This window comes from Pseudopodoces humilis, chromosome 14 (genome assembly GCF_049639895.1).
Source record: "Pseudopodoces humilis isolate 2021_Gansu_Grassland_sample_001 chromosome 14, ASM4963989v1, whole genome shotgun sequence".
In the NCBI taxonomy this organism is placed as follows: Eukaryota; Metazoa; Chordata; class Aves; order Passeriformes; family Paridae; genus Pseudopodoces; species Pseudopodoces humilis.
In genome coordinates, this window is record NC_142213.1 from 1,967,934 (window position 1) to 1,984,153 (window position 16,220).

General features: G+C 51.1%; 1 protein-coding gene across 1 annotated transcript in view; it reads left to right on the forward strand.

Annotated features, from left to right (window-relative positions):
• SLC7A5 (solute carrier family 7 member 5) overlaps positions 1–9,420 on the forward strand; it is a 32,066-nt gene extending 22,646 nt beyond the window's left edge. Inside the window, exons 7-10 of the mRNA XM_005528149.3 lie at positions 351–447; positions 881–1,030; positions 1,857–2,034; positions 3,664–9,420. Of these exons, the coding sequence (XP_005528206.1) occupies positions 351–447; positions 881–1,030; positions 1,857–2,034; positions 3,664–3,719 (481 nt within the window). The 3' untranslated portion in view covers positions 3,720–9,420. The remainder of the gene's footprint in view (positions 1–350; positions 448–880; positions 1,031–1,856; positions 2,035–3,663) is intronic.
• The last annotated feature ends 6,800 nt before the right edge of the window (positions 9,421–16,220 follow it).

Here is a 16,220-nt window from a genome sequence, read left to right on the forward strand (position 1 = left end):
TGAAAAACAGAAAGTTGGGAAACTTCAGGGATGAGAATCCCTTGGGAAAGGGAGAAAGGCTGGGCAGGGGCAGGACTGAGATGGTTCCGGCTCTGACACATCTCTGAGTTGCCTGAGGAGTCACTTAATTGCTGTCCCTGGAGATCAGAATAGAAATCCATCCTTCCTGCATTGCTTGGCCATCTCCAGCCTCCCTGGTGTTTCAGGGACCGGTGCTGCAAATCCTGGAGCTGCAAATCCTGGAGCTGCAAATCCTGGAGCTGCAAATCCTGGAGCTGCAATCCTGGTGCTGCAGTCCTGGTGCTGCAGGGCTGTGACTGCACTGTGTCCCTCTCTGTGTCCCCTGCCAGGCTGTTCTTCGTGGGATCCCGAGAGGGGCACCTGCCTTCCATCCTGTCCATGATCCACCCCCGGCTGCTCACCCCTGTGCCGTCCCTCGTGTTCACGGTGAGCCCTGGGGCCGGGCTGGGGCATGGATCAGGGCTGGGATCCCACTGGAATGGAGCCACAGCCATTCCTGCATGTGCCCACAGGAGATGGACCCTTCCCATCGTGTCCTCATTGTCCACTTCCCATCCCTGGAGGTGTCCGAGGCCAGGCTGGACAGGGCTCGGAGGAACCTGGCATGGGGAAGGTGTTTCTGCCCATGGCAGGAGGTTGGAACTAGAGGCCCTTTAAGCTTTGGAGTCCTTCCAACCCAAACCATTCCATGATCCTATGAAATGGTTCCAGGCACCAATTGAAAGTAGCTTAAATAAATAAAAGATAGTCAACACGATCCCTTTCCTGGCAGGTATTTCCCCTAAATACCCCTGTTTAGTGTTGCGACATAGGTGGTTTTGTTTGCTCCCTTTCCTAACGGCCTTTTCCCTGGATCCAGTGTGTCATGACCCTGCTCTATGCCTTCTCCAACAACATCTTCTCAGTCATCAACTTCTTCAGCTTCTTCAACTGGCTGTGTGTGGCCCTGGCCATCATCGGGATGATGTGGCTGCGCTACAAGAAGCCGGAGCTGGAGAGGCCCATCAAGGTGAGAACGGGGTGGGCACTGCCAGAAGACCCCTCCCCAGCACTGGTGGGGGATCAGCTGCTGCTCCTGCATGGAACAGGGGCTGGGATTGCAGGGAAATGTTGTGTTGTAGCTAAAGGAGGTGTTCCTGCTGCTGAATCCATGTAGGAGCACGAAGAGCTGCTTTGGGCACAGCACAGTGAGGGAGCTCGGGGTGACAGGGACAGGGAATTGTGCTGGGATTACTCTCCATGAGTTCCAGGACAGATCCCAGGCTGTGGCTCTGTGTAACACTCTGTACCCCCATGGAATTCCCCTAAAATAGTTTTCTGCTAAAGCAGCCGGCTCTGTGCCGAGCTGTGTCCCCTCTGCCCTTGGCCAGCTTGGCAGCCCCGTGTCCCATCTGGGGGGAGGCCAAGATCCTGTCAGCCCCTGCTGCCTCTCCCCTAAAGGCTGCTTTTTCCTCATCCCACACTCGGGAACGTGCCAGGCAGCAGCACCCACAGGGAAACAACTCCATGGGCCTGGAGTGGTGCCTTCCCAAAGGGAATCTTTGCTGGCTGTTCCCTTAGGTTTTGGGGGTTTTCTTCTCAAAGCTGGGCTGCTCTGGTGGGTTCCCTGCTTGGAGTCCCCTGGGAAACAGCCCCAGCTTGTTCTGTGCCTCTGCTGGGTTTGGGGTTTGCTGCTGATGAGCTGGGTATGGAATTATGGAACTGAGGTCCCAAAAAGTGCTGAGAAAGTCTCTTGGCCATGGTGGGGGGACAATCATTCTGTCCCTCCCCAGGCTGGATAAACTCCTGGAAAGCCTCCCCTGGCACATCTAAGCTGTCCCTTGCTCCCTGCTCAGGTGAACATCTGCCTGCCCATCTTCTTCATCCTGGCCTGCCTGTTCCTCATCGCTGTTTCCTTCTGGATGACGCCCAAGGAATGCGGGATCGGCTTTGCCATCATCCTCAGTGGGATCCCCATTTACTTCTTCGGGGTCTGGTGGCAAAACAAGCCCAAGTGGGTTCTGCAAGCCATCTGTGAGTATCTCCAGGGAGGAGCAGCTTTGGCTCCCAAGAAGTTTCCCAGTGCTGTGCTGCAGCTGGCAGTGCTGCCTCTCCTCCCTCTGCAGGAGCTTCCAAAATCCTGGCTCTGCTCCCTTCTCCTTTCATGGGAACAGGTTTGTCCTGATGATTGCCATGTGTGCCAAGCACCCAAAACACATCCTGATTTGCAATAATGGCAAATTTTGGGATCAATACTGTGTTTTTGGGGGGGGGTTTAATCCTGGTAAACAGGTTTTTAACAACAGAGCAGAATTCCCTGCTCCTGGGAAAGCAAAAGCTCAGCAAAGAATCTCTTCCCAGTGCTGTAGGAAGGGAAGGATTGAGCACAGCTGGCCTCAGTTTGACTGCTGAAAATCCACAATTAGTCCCAATCCATGGTTTAGGCAGTGCTAACATTTGGGATCCAGGCAAAGCTTTCCTTGGCATCCCCCTGTGGCAGCAGAGCAGAGGGAAGAGAAGCTCCCCCAGATGTTTTCTCTCAGGTTTATTTTTAAGGTATCTGCTGCAAGGTTTTCCAACAGCTGCCACAAGGCCAGGGTGTGTTTGGAGGGATGGAGAGGGCTGTGCTTGGCACATGGAACCTCTGCCTCAACAGCTGAGCTCAGGAGGTCAATCCCTGCTGCCCTGAGCTCAGCAGCTGCCTCCCTGCTCTCCTGCAAGGGGCTGCCCCAGAAAAGCAGGCAAGGAGACGTGCCCAGCCTTAGCTGGGTGTTTCATGAGGAAGAAAAAAGCTTTCAGCAGCACTCAGCACTTGTTATTCTTCTTTTCCCCCATCTCTCCCTCTGTCCACACTCACTTTTTTATCCTGGCTATTAGGCTCAGTTCCTGAAAAAGGCATTTTTGCAATGCCTGGGTGGTAAATTACCATATTCATTGTTTTCCTACACCAAAGGATTGTAAGGAAAGTATTGAAAATATTCTGGGAACAGACAGTGATAATCCTGCAAACATCCAGTGAGAAACACACGAATTTAAATGGGATTTATTGATACATTGCAGATAATCTGATCACCTCCAGTTGATCTGAGCCTTACTTGGTTGTGCTTAGAATTAGATTTGCCTTGCAGGAATATTTAGTGATGTCCAGCCACAGACTGGAGCAGCAGGGAGGAGTGTTTGGATGGGTGGGATAATAAAATAACTTCAGTTTAGCACCTTTTCCTGGAAAATTGGCACCTGGAATGGTCCCTTTGCTCCCACCTGCCCTGGGCCAGGCAGTGCCTCTGCCCAGTGTGCAGGACAGGGGACTTGGGGTGGGCTTGTCCTTCAGAAGAGGCTGGGGGTCCACGTGGCTTTTGGAATTGGAAGCAAAAGCTCGACTTTGGATTTTCCATGCCCATTCCTGACTCGGTTTTGGCTGCTGACACTCACAGCATCCACAGTTAGCTCCTGTATCATCCTGGAGCAGTGCAGGGCCCTTGCTGCAGGGGCAGAGCTCCCAGGGTGAGGTTTGAATTTTGGGAATGGAGCAGGGAGTATCCATGGAATATTTCATGCCTTCAGTTGCACTTGGACTCAGGGTGGGGAGGACTCAGCCCTTCCCTCCTGGACCCAGATTGCTGCTGGGGGTGATCCCTGACCTTTCCTTTGCTTTCTCTGCAGTCTCTGCCACCGTCCTGTGCCAGAAGCTGATGGAAGTGGTTCCTCAGGAATCCTAGGCAGGAAAAGCAGGGACGCTGAGCTCGAGGAAACGCACAACGTTATTTTGAGATGACACAAGGATCCGACCCCTCACTCCCGAATCCCAGGCGCCGGAGCTGCCTCCTGCTGCCAGCACTGCCCCAGGGCTCTGCCCACCTCCTGCAGCCCCTGCAGCCCCTCAGACCAGCCAGGAGAAGTCCTTGGTACGAGCAGCAGCCAGGAGGAGGAATTCCAAAGGGCAATTCCAGAGGGGTGCTGCCTGTGGCCTCTGTGTGTGTGTGTGAGGGCTGTGCTTGGCTCTGGGCTCCTTTGCTTTGGCTCTGGGATCTGCTGGAGCTTGGTTTGAGTGTTCAGAGTGCCTGGGGGGGTTCTGAGCTGCCTTACCTGGCCCAGGGGGGTGGGAAGCAGAGCTTGGCTGCTGTTGGCTCGCTCCCCCAGCTCCAGCCCCACGGGCAGAGGGACGAGGCAGAGCAGGGTCAGTGGTGTGGGGGGGCCTCACCTGGGTGTCACTGCCTTCCTCCTCCGGGGCCCTGCCACCCTCTGGGCTTGGATCACCACTCAGATCCAAGCCAGCTCCCTGCTGCTGAGTCCCTTCTCCAGGATGCTCTTCCCCACAATGCCCATCCCTGGGAATGAGCACTGAGGGGGAAGTTCCTGCTGGGAAACCCCAGAGCTGCAGCCAGCACGAGGCCAAGTCCTTGGCTTGCTCATTCCATGCTTTTCTGTGCCAGGCTTACATCCAGCATGGGATGAGCAGCTCTGTGCTCTCTCTCCTCATGGCCCTGCTCAGGGAGCTGTGTTTGCCCCTGAACCATCTGCAGAGAGAAGTGAAGGGTGGGGATTGCCCTGGCACATTCCCTGGGGTCTCTCCGTGTGCTGCCTGGCGCTGTTCCCTTTGTCCTGCTGTGTTTCCTCTGGAATGTGCCACAGAGATGGCACCAGCTGGGTCTGGGGTGTGGAGAAGGGAGATGTCCTGGCTGGCTGGGGTCACCTGGGGCTGCTGAAGGTCATGGAATGGTTGGGTGGGAAGGGACCTCAAAGCTCATCCCATCCCACCCCTGCCATGGGCAGGGACACCTCCCACTGTCCCAGGCTGCTCCAAGCCCCATCCAACCTGGCCTTGGGCACTTCCAGGGATCCAGGGGCAGCCACAGCTGCTCTGGGCACCCCAGGGCCTGCCCACCTCTGAGCAATGAAAGTGATTTCTGCTCTAAGGAGCAGGGTCTGGGTCTGATCCTCCTTCCTGCATCAGCTCTGGCTCCATGAGATCCCAGCACCTCCCTCCCGTTCCAGGAGCCATCCCTGAGCACAATCCATGGTCTGCATGTCAAATCCTGGTGGTGCCATCCCATCCCTGAGCACAGCCAGAATTCCTGTAGTTCCTGTAGAGTAGTCAGCGCTGTCCCTCTGGGCCAGGTCGCTTCCTTTGCTCCCAAGTGTCACCTTTTGGAAAGCTGCAGTTCCTGACCCATTTGCTCATCGTGCCTCTGCGCTCTGACATCACTTGGAATTCTGATCTTTGCCCCGCTGGAGCTGCTTTGCTGTCTCTGTTGCAGATCTTTGTGCTCGTGCTTTGTGCAGGTGGCTTGGTGACCTATTTCCCTTTTTTTTTTTGTAAACTTGGCCGTTGGGAAGCCGGGATGCTCCGGGAGCTGTCGCTTCCCGCTGGATTCTCCTTGTGGCAGAGTTCTTTGGGATGAAGGGGCATTAAGGACACCATGGTACTCACTCAGGCTTTGTCGTGGCGAGTCGTGCAGCGCTCCAGGTTGTGTTGGGGCAGCTCCACACTCCCACTTTGCCAGCCCCATGTCCTGCTGCGAGACAGGAGCAGGGGAGACAATCAGCTCTATTCCATGGCAGCTGGGGTGGAGATTCCCAAATCAGCCCAGTGACTGTGGAGATTCCCAATCCAGCTCTCTGGCAGCTGAGTTAATCCATGAGGATTTGCAGCTGATTTGGGAATATCCAGAGGGCAGAACCCAAGGTTTTTGGCCCATGCAAGGAGTTGGAGCATCTCGGATCTGATGCCTGTGGAGAGGCTTTGGTATAAATAAGGCCGTGAGTCACAAAACCTGAACTCGACTTTTGGCTTCTTCCAGCTGAAGGCTGGGATGATTTTTTTAATTTTGATGGGAAATCTTGGCTCCTGCTGGAGCTGCTCCATGGAGGGGGGACCCCAGTCTGTCACCTGCCACTCAAGCTGCAGGTTTTGCAGGATTTTTTGGCTGTGAGGTCTCAGGGCAGCTCCTGCAGGGCTTCACTGTGGGGGCTCTCAGTGCCAAAACCCACCAGCAGAATTCCTTGGGATGCAAAGCAAAGGCACTAGAATCTCCAACCCAAAGTCAGCTGGCACCAAGGGCCCTCCACAGAGAGCTCAGGATTGGGGCCAGACCTCCCAAAGGCTGGCCTGGCCACGTTGTCCACCAGGTGATGACCATCACAGTGTCCTCCTGCTGACCCTTTCACACTGCTTTGAAAGTGGAGCTATCGCACTAAAAAATACTTTTTAAGCAATGGATGGATTTGAATTAAATCCTTAACTTGCTTGCTTTGCTTTTCGTGGGTTTCCGTGATTTTCCACTTGCTGCTGAAGATCTGTCTCTTGTACTAACCTGAGCCTCCAGCACTGATCCCACCTTCATGGGGATCTCCTCAGCATCTCCTTGGCAATAGAGGTTTAGGAAGAAACTGATCCAGGTACCAGCACAGAGCCACAAAAAGGCTGAATTTGGTCAGCCACAGCTCACATCTCAAAGTTTTTCTGCCAAAAAGCAGATTTTTTTCACCCTGGAGTCACTGATCCCCCAGAACTGCCCTCCACCAGAGCTTGGTGACGTGGCTGGAAGAGCTTGGGTTGGTTTTCCCTGGAGGTTTGGGACATCATGAGGGAAGGGATAAAACAATTTCATTTTAGAAAGAAAAGACAAAAAGTTGTTTCTCCAATCATGGAAATGGCTGCCACAGCCTCTGCTCTCCAGCTTTTCCCTTGGATCAGCAACATCTGCCCTTGGCTTTCGCTGTTCTGATGGATTTGGGTATGGAAGAGAGAGAATTCACCCCTGGGAAAGATCTCCTTGCTGCTTGTTTTCCTCAAAAGTGGAGTGAGATGTATCAGGGAGGGCAGGGAGAGCGACAGGGAGTTCCCAGAGTTTTCCATCATTCCTAGCACCGGAGCTGGGAGTTTTCCTGTTGTTTCTTTGGAGCCTGTGGTCAGTCACGGAGGGAGATGAATCCTCCCCACAAGGACCCTGCAACCACAGTGACCTAAACGAGGTTCCACAGGAATCTATTCCACTGGCAGCTCCCTGCAAGTACAGCTGCAGCTGTTCTGTCCACGGAATCCAGGTTGGAGAAGACCTCGAAGGTCAGGGAGTCCTTCTGTGGCTGTGCCACAGCGATCCCCTGCTCCCTGAACTGACCCCAGCTTCCCATTATTGCTCCTCTGCAGTTGTGTGGGAGTTCAGGCTCCCAGGCTGGCAGTTGTTTGGGGTGTTCACAGAATTGCATCCCGCAGGGATTGCTAAACAGAGCAGGAGCTGCTGGCCAGGCACTTCCGTACCCATTGGGTTCCTGTTTCTAAATGCACCCTTCCTCCAGCTGGGAGGGGAACTGACCCTGCTCTGCCCTGCAGAAACCAGGGGGATTTATGTCATCCTGGTGGGTTTTTAATGATTTTTTTTTAAAAAACTTCCTGCAGAATTTGCAGCGTTTTCCACCCCAGACACCATGTTCTGGTAAACAGGCTTTTGTTTGGAATGGTGTTCACGGAGTTCAAAGGGACTCTGGCACAGTTGAACAAACTTTAAAGGCCCTTCAGCTGGATTGAGGCTCCTGGGAAGTGGCTTTGTTGTTGTCCAAGTCCTCTCCCGGTGGGTGGCTCAGGCAAGGGGATGAACTGGGCTCCTCCAGGGGCTGCTCCGTGGTGGGTCTGGGCAGGGCCATTCCCTGGAGAGATATTCTCAATGGCAGAGTCCTGCTGCAGGGAATCCCAGGGAATGTTTCCACTCAGTCTGGGGAGGTACCTGTGCTCTGGGGCTTTACCAGAAAATGAAATTACAAAACAAATCTGTGAGGAAACTGCCAAACGTCCTTGCACAACGCTGCAGCTGCTTGGGCTGTTCCCATGGGATTCCAGCTTCTCCTCCATCCACTGTGCAGCCTCATGCCACGGAATTGGGAAAGGGTTGGAACAGAGCAGCTCTTGGAGCTTAGGAAAGGGCAGCTCTGGCTGTGACCCCAAGGATTGAATCCCAGTCTTGTGCCGGCCCTGGGAGCATCCTGAGCTCCGGGATGAGCCAGAGCCAGCCACGCTTGGCTGCCAAGCAGGGAGATCCCTGCAGGGATGGGAATCTGCTCCTGCAGGGATGGGAATGTACTCCTTATCCCTGCAGGAATGGGAATCTGCTCCTGCAGGGATGGGAATCTGCTCCTTATCCCTGCAGGGATGGGAATCTGCTCCTCATCCCTGCAGGGATGGGAATCTGCTCCTTATCCCTGCAGGAATGGGAATCTGCTCCTTATCCCTGCAGGGATGGGAATCTGCTCCTGCAGGGATGGGAATGTACTCCTCATCCCTGCAGGAATGGGAATCTGCTCCCTCATCCTTGCCAGGACATCCCAGGAGACCTGAGGGAAGCTCCAGGGGCTCCTCATTCCAGGTGTTTTTTTGAGGAGTTGCACCCAGGATTAGCTTTGCACACTGGAACCCAGTTGGAGCTGGGTTGGGAATGCTGGGGGGATGCTGCTGGTGCGAGCAAGAGCTCCCAGTTTGATGATGCAGTGTAGGAAACGTGGCTTAGGATCGGTGATCCCGAAGGGATCCCATATCCAGAGGATTATTCCATGCTTTTCCCCCATTCCTTGCCTGAGAAGGGGTGTTGCTTCCTCCAGCTGTGGAAATAGTAGTGAGTAAAAAAGAAAAAAAAGTATTTTTTTAAACACTGAATTAATTTCTAAACTGCCTAAAAGAGACTTTATAGCTACAGCTGAGTTCTCCCCGAGGGCTGGGGCTCAGCCCGGCGCAGGGACCGTCCCTGATTCCTGCTCTGCCTGCGCTGGGATCAACCTCAGACACGGAAAAATCCCTCTTAGTTCAGAGCCCAGGGAGCTCCCTGAACCACCAGAATCCTTGGAGAGGGAGGATTTTGGGTGGTTCAGACCTCGCTCCCACCCTCAGAACAAAGGGAGGGTGACCTTCACTCCTGGTGAAGAATCTGACTTGTCAGAGACACTTTGCTTTGTATTTTTGTTGGTTTTTTTTTTTAAACACAGGAAAAAAAAAAAAAGGCTCTTAACACACAAGAAAACCTAGACCTGACTTACAATTTTGTTACATTTGGTTGCTTTAAAAAAACAAAACCTGTTTTACTAATTTAAATATTGCTGTAGATGACACTCTATTTATTTGAAAGGGGTAAATAAATATCTTTTAGTCTTAATTCTTCTCCAGTAAGCGCTGTGTATTCCCAATATTTGTGTTCCTGGCAGCGCAGCAATTCCACTGACCCAGGGCTGGGCAGCCAGCAGCTCCTGAATCCAATGGCCTTGGACAACAAGATGTCTCTTGCAATGTATTTTATTTTATTTTATTTTTTTTTTTTGTAGTATTTCTTGATTCTTTTATGTCTGTGGTTTAACAAATCTGTTCAATGTTTGGGTTGTTCTGTGGTTTGGGTTGTTTTGTTTTGTTTTTTTAACAAAGAAAGCTGAATTACAACACTCTCCTTGCTGGTCTTTGCCTCGAAATTTTTTTTTTTTTTTTTCCCCATGATTAACCAAATCCATCAGCACCTGGGTTTCCAAATATTCCTCTTGCAGCTGTGTTTAGGAGCAATGAGAGCAATGCCTCCATCTCCATCCTCCTTTTTTAAATTCTAGTTCATTTTCCTGAGGTTGAAACGAAGGGAATGAGAAAGTGGGAGAGCTTTGGGCACGAGGAGGGAGCAGAGGAGGAATATCCCAATTCCCAGGGTGTGTCCACAGTTTCATGCAGCAAAAGGAATGTTCAGCAATAGGAAGGGACCAAATTTTCATGGGAAAAGTGCTGCAATTCCTCCTCCCTGTCCATTCCAGGCTGGAGAAGGGGAAAGGAGCAGGGCAGGGATGCTCAGCTCCCAGAGTTTGGTGGAGGATTTGATTTTGGGTTGCAGAGGGCAGAACTCCAAGGTTTTCCTTCCTAAAGCGCTGGGGCTGTTCCTTTGGAACACAAACACATCCCAAAGGAAGAAATGAGCAGGAAAAGCTGTGGAGAAATCCCAGGAAAGTGAAATTTCAGTGGTGCCACACGGGCTGAGCAAATGTCACAGATTCCACGGCCACTTCAGGTGTGACAAGGAGGGAATTCCCAGGAAAAAGGCAATTCCTGGTTTCCTCCTGAGCATTATTTGGGAAGTAACACTGGGAGATGGGATGGAGCTGGAAAGGCACCAGGAGTGAGGGACAAGTGCCCAAGACAGGGAAACAGGAGGGATGACACATTATGTAGGAAAAATAATTCCATTTTTTGTTTGAAGAGCTCTTCAAGCCCAACATCCCCCTAAACCCAAACCCTGCTACCACAGCAGCATTTACCTGGAAATACTTATTTTAAAAGGAGGAATTAGAGGTGGGAAATGGGAATGCAGTTACAGGGATCCTGAGTGTGGAGAGGAGGCTCTCCTGGAGCCTCTCCCAGGCATTACAGGCTCTCAGTGAAGGAATTTGAGTAATCTAGGAAAAAAACATCTCCCAAAGCCAGCAGTGATTCCAAAGAGATCATTCCAGAAGTGACACCTGTGGCCAAAGAAGGAAACCAAGGGAAAGAATAAACTGGCAAATTAAATATAAATAAATATCTCACTAGGACAAATCATTGGGACATTCACTAGTGGGACATGGAGGAGCAGGGCTGGGATGCCTGGAAGGGGCACTGAGGCTGCAAACTCCAGGCCCCAGGATGGATTCAGGTGTGTGCAGCCAGTGCCAGGGCAGATTCCTGGGAGCTGGGAGGTGGAAAAAGTGGTTCCAGTACAAGCTGAAGATCCAGGAGCAGCACAGAGGGGTTCCAAGATGTAGTGGAGGATCCAAGGGGATCACGGAGCAGGGAGATCACTCCTCCGCAGGCCATGGAGCTTCCTGCACCTCTATCCTTGGCTTTTCAGCAGGTTTGGGAATCCCTGAGCTTCCCACGGGGTTTGGAAAAGGGAATTATTGTTTGGGAGAGAGGGAACACTGATAGAAATAGTTAAATAACAGAGGGAGGTCTGCAGAGCTCACCTAGGGATCCTCTCCTGCTTCAGCCCACTGGAGCACACAGGGCCTGGAAAAGGAGATGGGCAGGCTGGCAAGGCCTGGAGAACAAGGGAATTCAAAGCCAGGGAGTGAAATCCCCATGGATCTGGGCAACCCCCGTGGATCTGGGGACGCTGCTCCGTGTCCCTGCCCCAGCCCTGCCGCTGACCCGTCCAGGCTGGGCTGGGTGGGAGCAGGAGAGGACCTGGACACCCAACAAAGGCACAAGTGTCTGCACACCCTGGGGCAGGGACGAGCTCAGCCCTCCCTGCTCTGTGCACTCCAAACAGCTCACATGGAAGGGTTTGAAACCCTGAGTCCAGGGCAAACCCGGGGTGGGATTCACCTCCTGCTCCAGGCATTCCCTAAAGATCCCATTGTCACATTCCTGGCTGCTGCAGGGCCCTTTGGCTCTCGGCTCCCCCAGCTGACCTTTCCCTGTGCCCTCACAGGAATGCTTGGGGTAGGAAATGACCTTAAAGCTCATCTCATTCCCACTATCCCAAGCCCCTTCCAAGCTGGCCTTGAGCGCTCCCAGGGATGGAGCAGCCACAGCTTCTCTGGGAATCTCCTCCAGAGAATGGATGTGGATCCATCAGCGGTGCCACCGTGGCACAGGAAGCCTCCTGGAGGGCTTTTCCTGGGAAAGACTCCTGGAATGGGAGGCACACGTGGCCCCAGCCACGTTCCCAGCTCCGCTCTTGTGGCTGCTGGGCTATGTCCCGAGGGCTGGAGGTGATGGGAGAGGGCAGGCGTGGGAGCACATCCCTCTGGAAAACACGCAGGGAGCGAGGCTGACATTTTCCCACCCTCAGAACAAACCCAGGATATTTTTCTCCCCAAACCCCGGAGTTCCTGTGTGGGAGGGCTGTGGAGAACACAGGGAATGCCACCAAGGAAGGGTGAGCCCTTGGAGCAGCAGGTGGGAACGTCCCAGGACTGGAGGGAATTGCAAAAACCATAAAACTGTTGTTGCTTTGAAGATTTGTGTGGAAGATGAAAGGCCCTAAATGTGTTTGGGTTGGGAAGAAGCCACTGAAGGGTGGGGTGTGACACGGGCCGGGAACAGCTTCAAGGGTGCTCAGATAAATCAAAACAAGGAGCTGACAGGGAATTGTGGCTGGAACTAATAAAGGGATCCTCGGAGGGCATTAAATTCATACAGTGAAAACGAGCTCCAGGTATGAGGGAAATTGGAGAAAAGGAGAATTGATGTTGACAAACTTCCTTGCAGCAAAATAACACCCAGCAAAAAAACTGTTCTGTTAACAGTGAAGCAATGGAACTGCCTGAAGGGGATTTTTTACCATTTTTTAAAGGAGTTGCTGATTTTAACCTGCAAAGCCATGAAATAAAGGTGTCTCTCCAGCTGATTTTGCTGGAGATTTATTTTGATTTAATTAATTTATTTTTTAGGTGTCAGAGCTCAGCAGCACAGGATTTTTGGAGAAGTAGGTGGTAGAGATCTTTAACAAAAGGAGGTCACCAACCCCCTGATTGCAGACCTTGAAATATAACAGGGATTTTTTACAGATCTCTATAAGGTTTTTTTCCCCCCCTGCATAATTCCTGAAGATGCAAATTTCCCGCCTGTCTTGGACTACAATTCTCCCAGCTGGGAATGGATGGCACAGGAAACAGCGGGGGGTGGGCAGGAGGGACCTGGAAATCCATGGAAACCACCGTGCCTCAGTTTCCCCCACTGGGAAAGGTCTTGCTCATCTTCCCAGAACAGACTGAAAGCTCTGTCCCGATCAGCTGGATAAATCAGTGATAATAGATAATCACTGATAAATGATAATGATAAATCACTGATAAATAGATCAGCTGTGGGGATAAACGCTGGAAATTCCCCTGCTCTTCATCCAAGCTGCACAACGGGAAAGATGAATCTGCATTCTGATCCCTCCATCGAATTACAGACCAGGGAAGCTAGAAATGGCAATTCCTCTTGCCTGAACATCCTTCCTGATTTAATTAATGTGTCCTTCAGCCGCTGTCCTGGGGTGGCCAGGCAGGACCCTGTCCCCAAAAACCAGTTTGCAGTCAAGGTTTGCTGGGAAAATGTCCCTGTTGCCTTAGGCCTGTGCAATCCACACCTATTCCTGGATTTGGGGGAGCTGAATCCAATTATCCAGGTGTGGAAAGAGCTGGGATGGAGCTGGGAAGGCACCAGGAGTCAGGGGCAGTGCCCAAGAGATGGGAACAGGCAGGAGGACATATTATATAGGGAAAAAAAAATCATTTTATATATATGATATATGATATATGATATATGATATATGATATATGATATATTATATATTATATATTGTATCGTGTATCGTGTATCGTGTATAGTGTATCGTGTATAGTGTATATTATATAATACATATTATATAAGATATATACTATATATATGATATATGATATATGATATATTATTTATTATTATATAGAATATGCTGTGTATTATATATTATATATTATATATTATATATTATATATTATTATTATATATATTATTCTATTATTAAGAGCTCTTTCCAGCACCTCCTTTTGGAAGTGATTCCCTGCCTCTCTGCAGCCAGGGCAGTAGCACTGGAATGCCCAGCTGGAGGATCCCACCCTGCTGTCCCAGTTTCTGTGCATGAGCTGCATCATTGTCACCGTGTCCCTCGGGGTGACAGGGACACCCTCAGGTGACGGAGCCACCTCGGGACGCGTTTGGCCACGGCCACCTTTCCTCTATCCCAGCATCGTGGAATGGTTGGGGCTGGAGGTTAAAGCTCCAATTCCAGGGGCAGCTCCCACTCCATGTGCCAGCACTGCCAGGGACCTCTCCAGGTCTGTCACAGCAGCAGCTGACAAATCCTGCAGCTTCCAGAGCAGCCTGGAATTATCCCCAACAGGAGTGACAGGAATCGAGGCGCAGAGCCCTGTGCCACGAGCACATCCTCGGGATGTTGCAATATTCCAGGAGCGTGCTCCACTTCAGAGCCCTTTCCTGGCTGGTTTGGCCAACATCTCCAGGAGCCTGGCTCTGGATTTCAGTGAGGTCATTTCTGCTCTGACTTGCTTGGAAAAGCAGGGGCTGCCCCTCTCTGCTTGTGTAACCTCATCCCTTGGGCTCCACAGAGCTCCAGAATCAGGTCTGGACACCTCAGGAATTCAGGAGGTCGGTGGTGCAATGATGCCTGTTGGATCTGGGAGCAAAAAGGCTCAGCTAAAAGACAAATCAGATGTCTGCAGGGGCTGTGTGCCTGTGCCAGGAGCAGTGTGGGGGTGAAGCTCCTGCTCAGTCCCTGGGATTTCAGCCCTGCCAGGCTCCGTGTACTGGAGAATATTCCAAACACACCTGGGGCCTGGGAGAGTCTGAACAAAATTCCTGCTGGAAAGGCACCAGGGCAAAAGTTACTCTTGCTGGTCACAATTTTTTTCTCGAGGAGGAACAACTGGGGATGGAAAAATCCTTTTGTGCCCTTGTTTATGTTTGTTTTCTTCACGTAGCTCTAATATTTTCTAGAAAAAACAGAAGTCTGGTATTACCTAGTGGCTCTAAGATCAGCAGCCCCTGGAATCTTTCCAGGGAGGATGAAGCTGAAGGTTTTGGGGTTGTCTCAGCTTTTCCTGCATGTTTGGAGGCAGCTGGAACTTTAAATGATATTCCTGCAGGAATTGCAGGGTCTGGGAATGCTGGGCTGAGCTCCCTGCTGGTGGCTGCAGTCTCCTGTCTGTCTGTCTGTCTGTCTGTCTGTCCACAGCCTTGCTCCTGCTAAATGGGATTTATCCCTGTGCCAACACTGGGTTTGGATTAGGGGAAAAAAAGAATCCTAATCCACATTGACAAAGTTGCCTGAAATAGGCTTTGGAGAGAGGCACTGGCTCCCCACAATGTAAAGAGTTTAAACTCTCACATGATGGCTCAGGTTGGGCAATTACTGCAGGAACCAGCTCTGGACAGCCCATTCCCAGGGGAGAGCAGGATCTTCTGTCAGCTCCAGAGTCCTTCCACAGCCAGAGGGAATAATGGCTTCAAAATAAAAATCCCAGCTCACAGAAGAAAGTCACTTAAAGCCACAATAATCCCAGTCTATGCCAGACCCTCTGAATAATCAAAAACTACTCTTGGTGGTCACAATTTTTTCTTGAGGAGGAACATTTGGGGATGGAAAAAAATCCTTTTGTCTCCTTGTTTACATTTGTTTTCTTCATGTACCTCTAATATTTTCTAGAAAAATGAGAAGCCTGGTATTACCTAATTAGAAATCCTTCAAGCCTCAAACCATTCTCTCTTTATCTTCCATATTTAATTAAAATTAACAGAAATTGCAGCAAAATTAGCCTTTTCCTAGTACCCCATGGAATTTCTGAGCAGGTGCTATCACTGCTGAGCAAAGGTTAAACAGGTTTTTTCTGTCTTGTTCATGAAACCAAATCTGAGAGAAGCTCCTGTATCCAAGGCAAACAAGATAAACCCATAAATCCTGCAAAATATTCTCTCTGGGATTTGCTTCTCGCTGTGTGGGCCAAATACCATCTGGATTTCTCTTCTGCCCTCCACACACTGAAATCAGCCTGAAAAAGCACTTTTGACACCTTCCTCACTCTGGCCACAGGCTTGCAGCACCCTCAGGGACTGATGCAAGATCCTGCCAAGCACTGTTGCATCAGAAAAACCAGCAGGAATCAGTTGGCTCTGCCCTGTTTTCCCCTAAAATTTGAAGATTTTTCTCCCTTTCCTTCTTTATTTTATTTTATTTTATTTTTTTGGAGGAAAGGGACTTCCAGCCACGAGGCTGCTGAGTGCAGAGCTGTCTCAGGCATGGGAAGTTGTGCTGCAGAAGAAGATTCCCTCAGGACCAGGATTTATGGCAACTCTTGGATTTTCCCAGCTGCCTGTTGTGGCCTGCACTCCACTGGGAAAAAGGCTCCAGCCTGGAGCCTTTGGATGCTGCAGCTCTGTTGATTCATGGAGGGGATTAGGCAGGGAAGGATGCTTTCATTTGATTTTCCTTGGCTTTATTAAATGAATTCCAGCTTTTCTGTGGAGCTGCACGCTGCTTTGTGTGCCACAGCCTCGCAGGCGCCAGGCCTGATCCTCATCAGTGAGGGCTGATCTGCTCCGTCCTCATTCCCAAAATCCTGTTGGGATGGGGATCCATCCCCCTGATGGATATGGGGGAGACTCTGAGAACACAACGAGGACAAAATGGATCTCAGGGGTGGGACAGAAACCGGGCTTGGGAAGAGATGTGGGGTTGGAGACA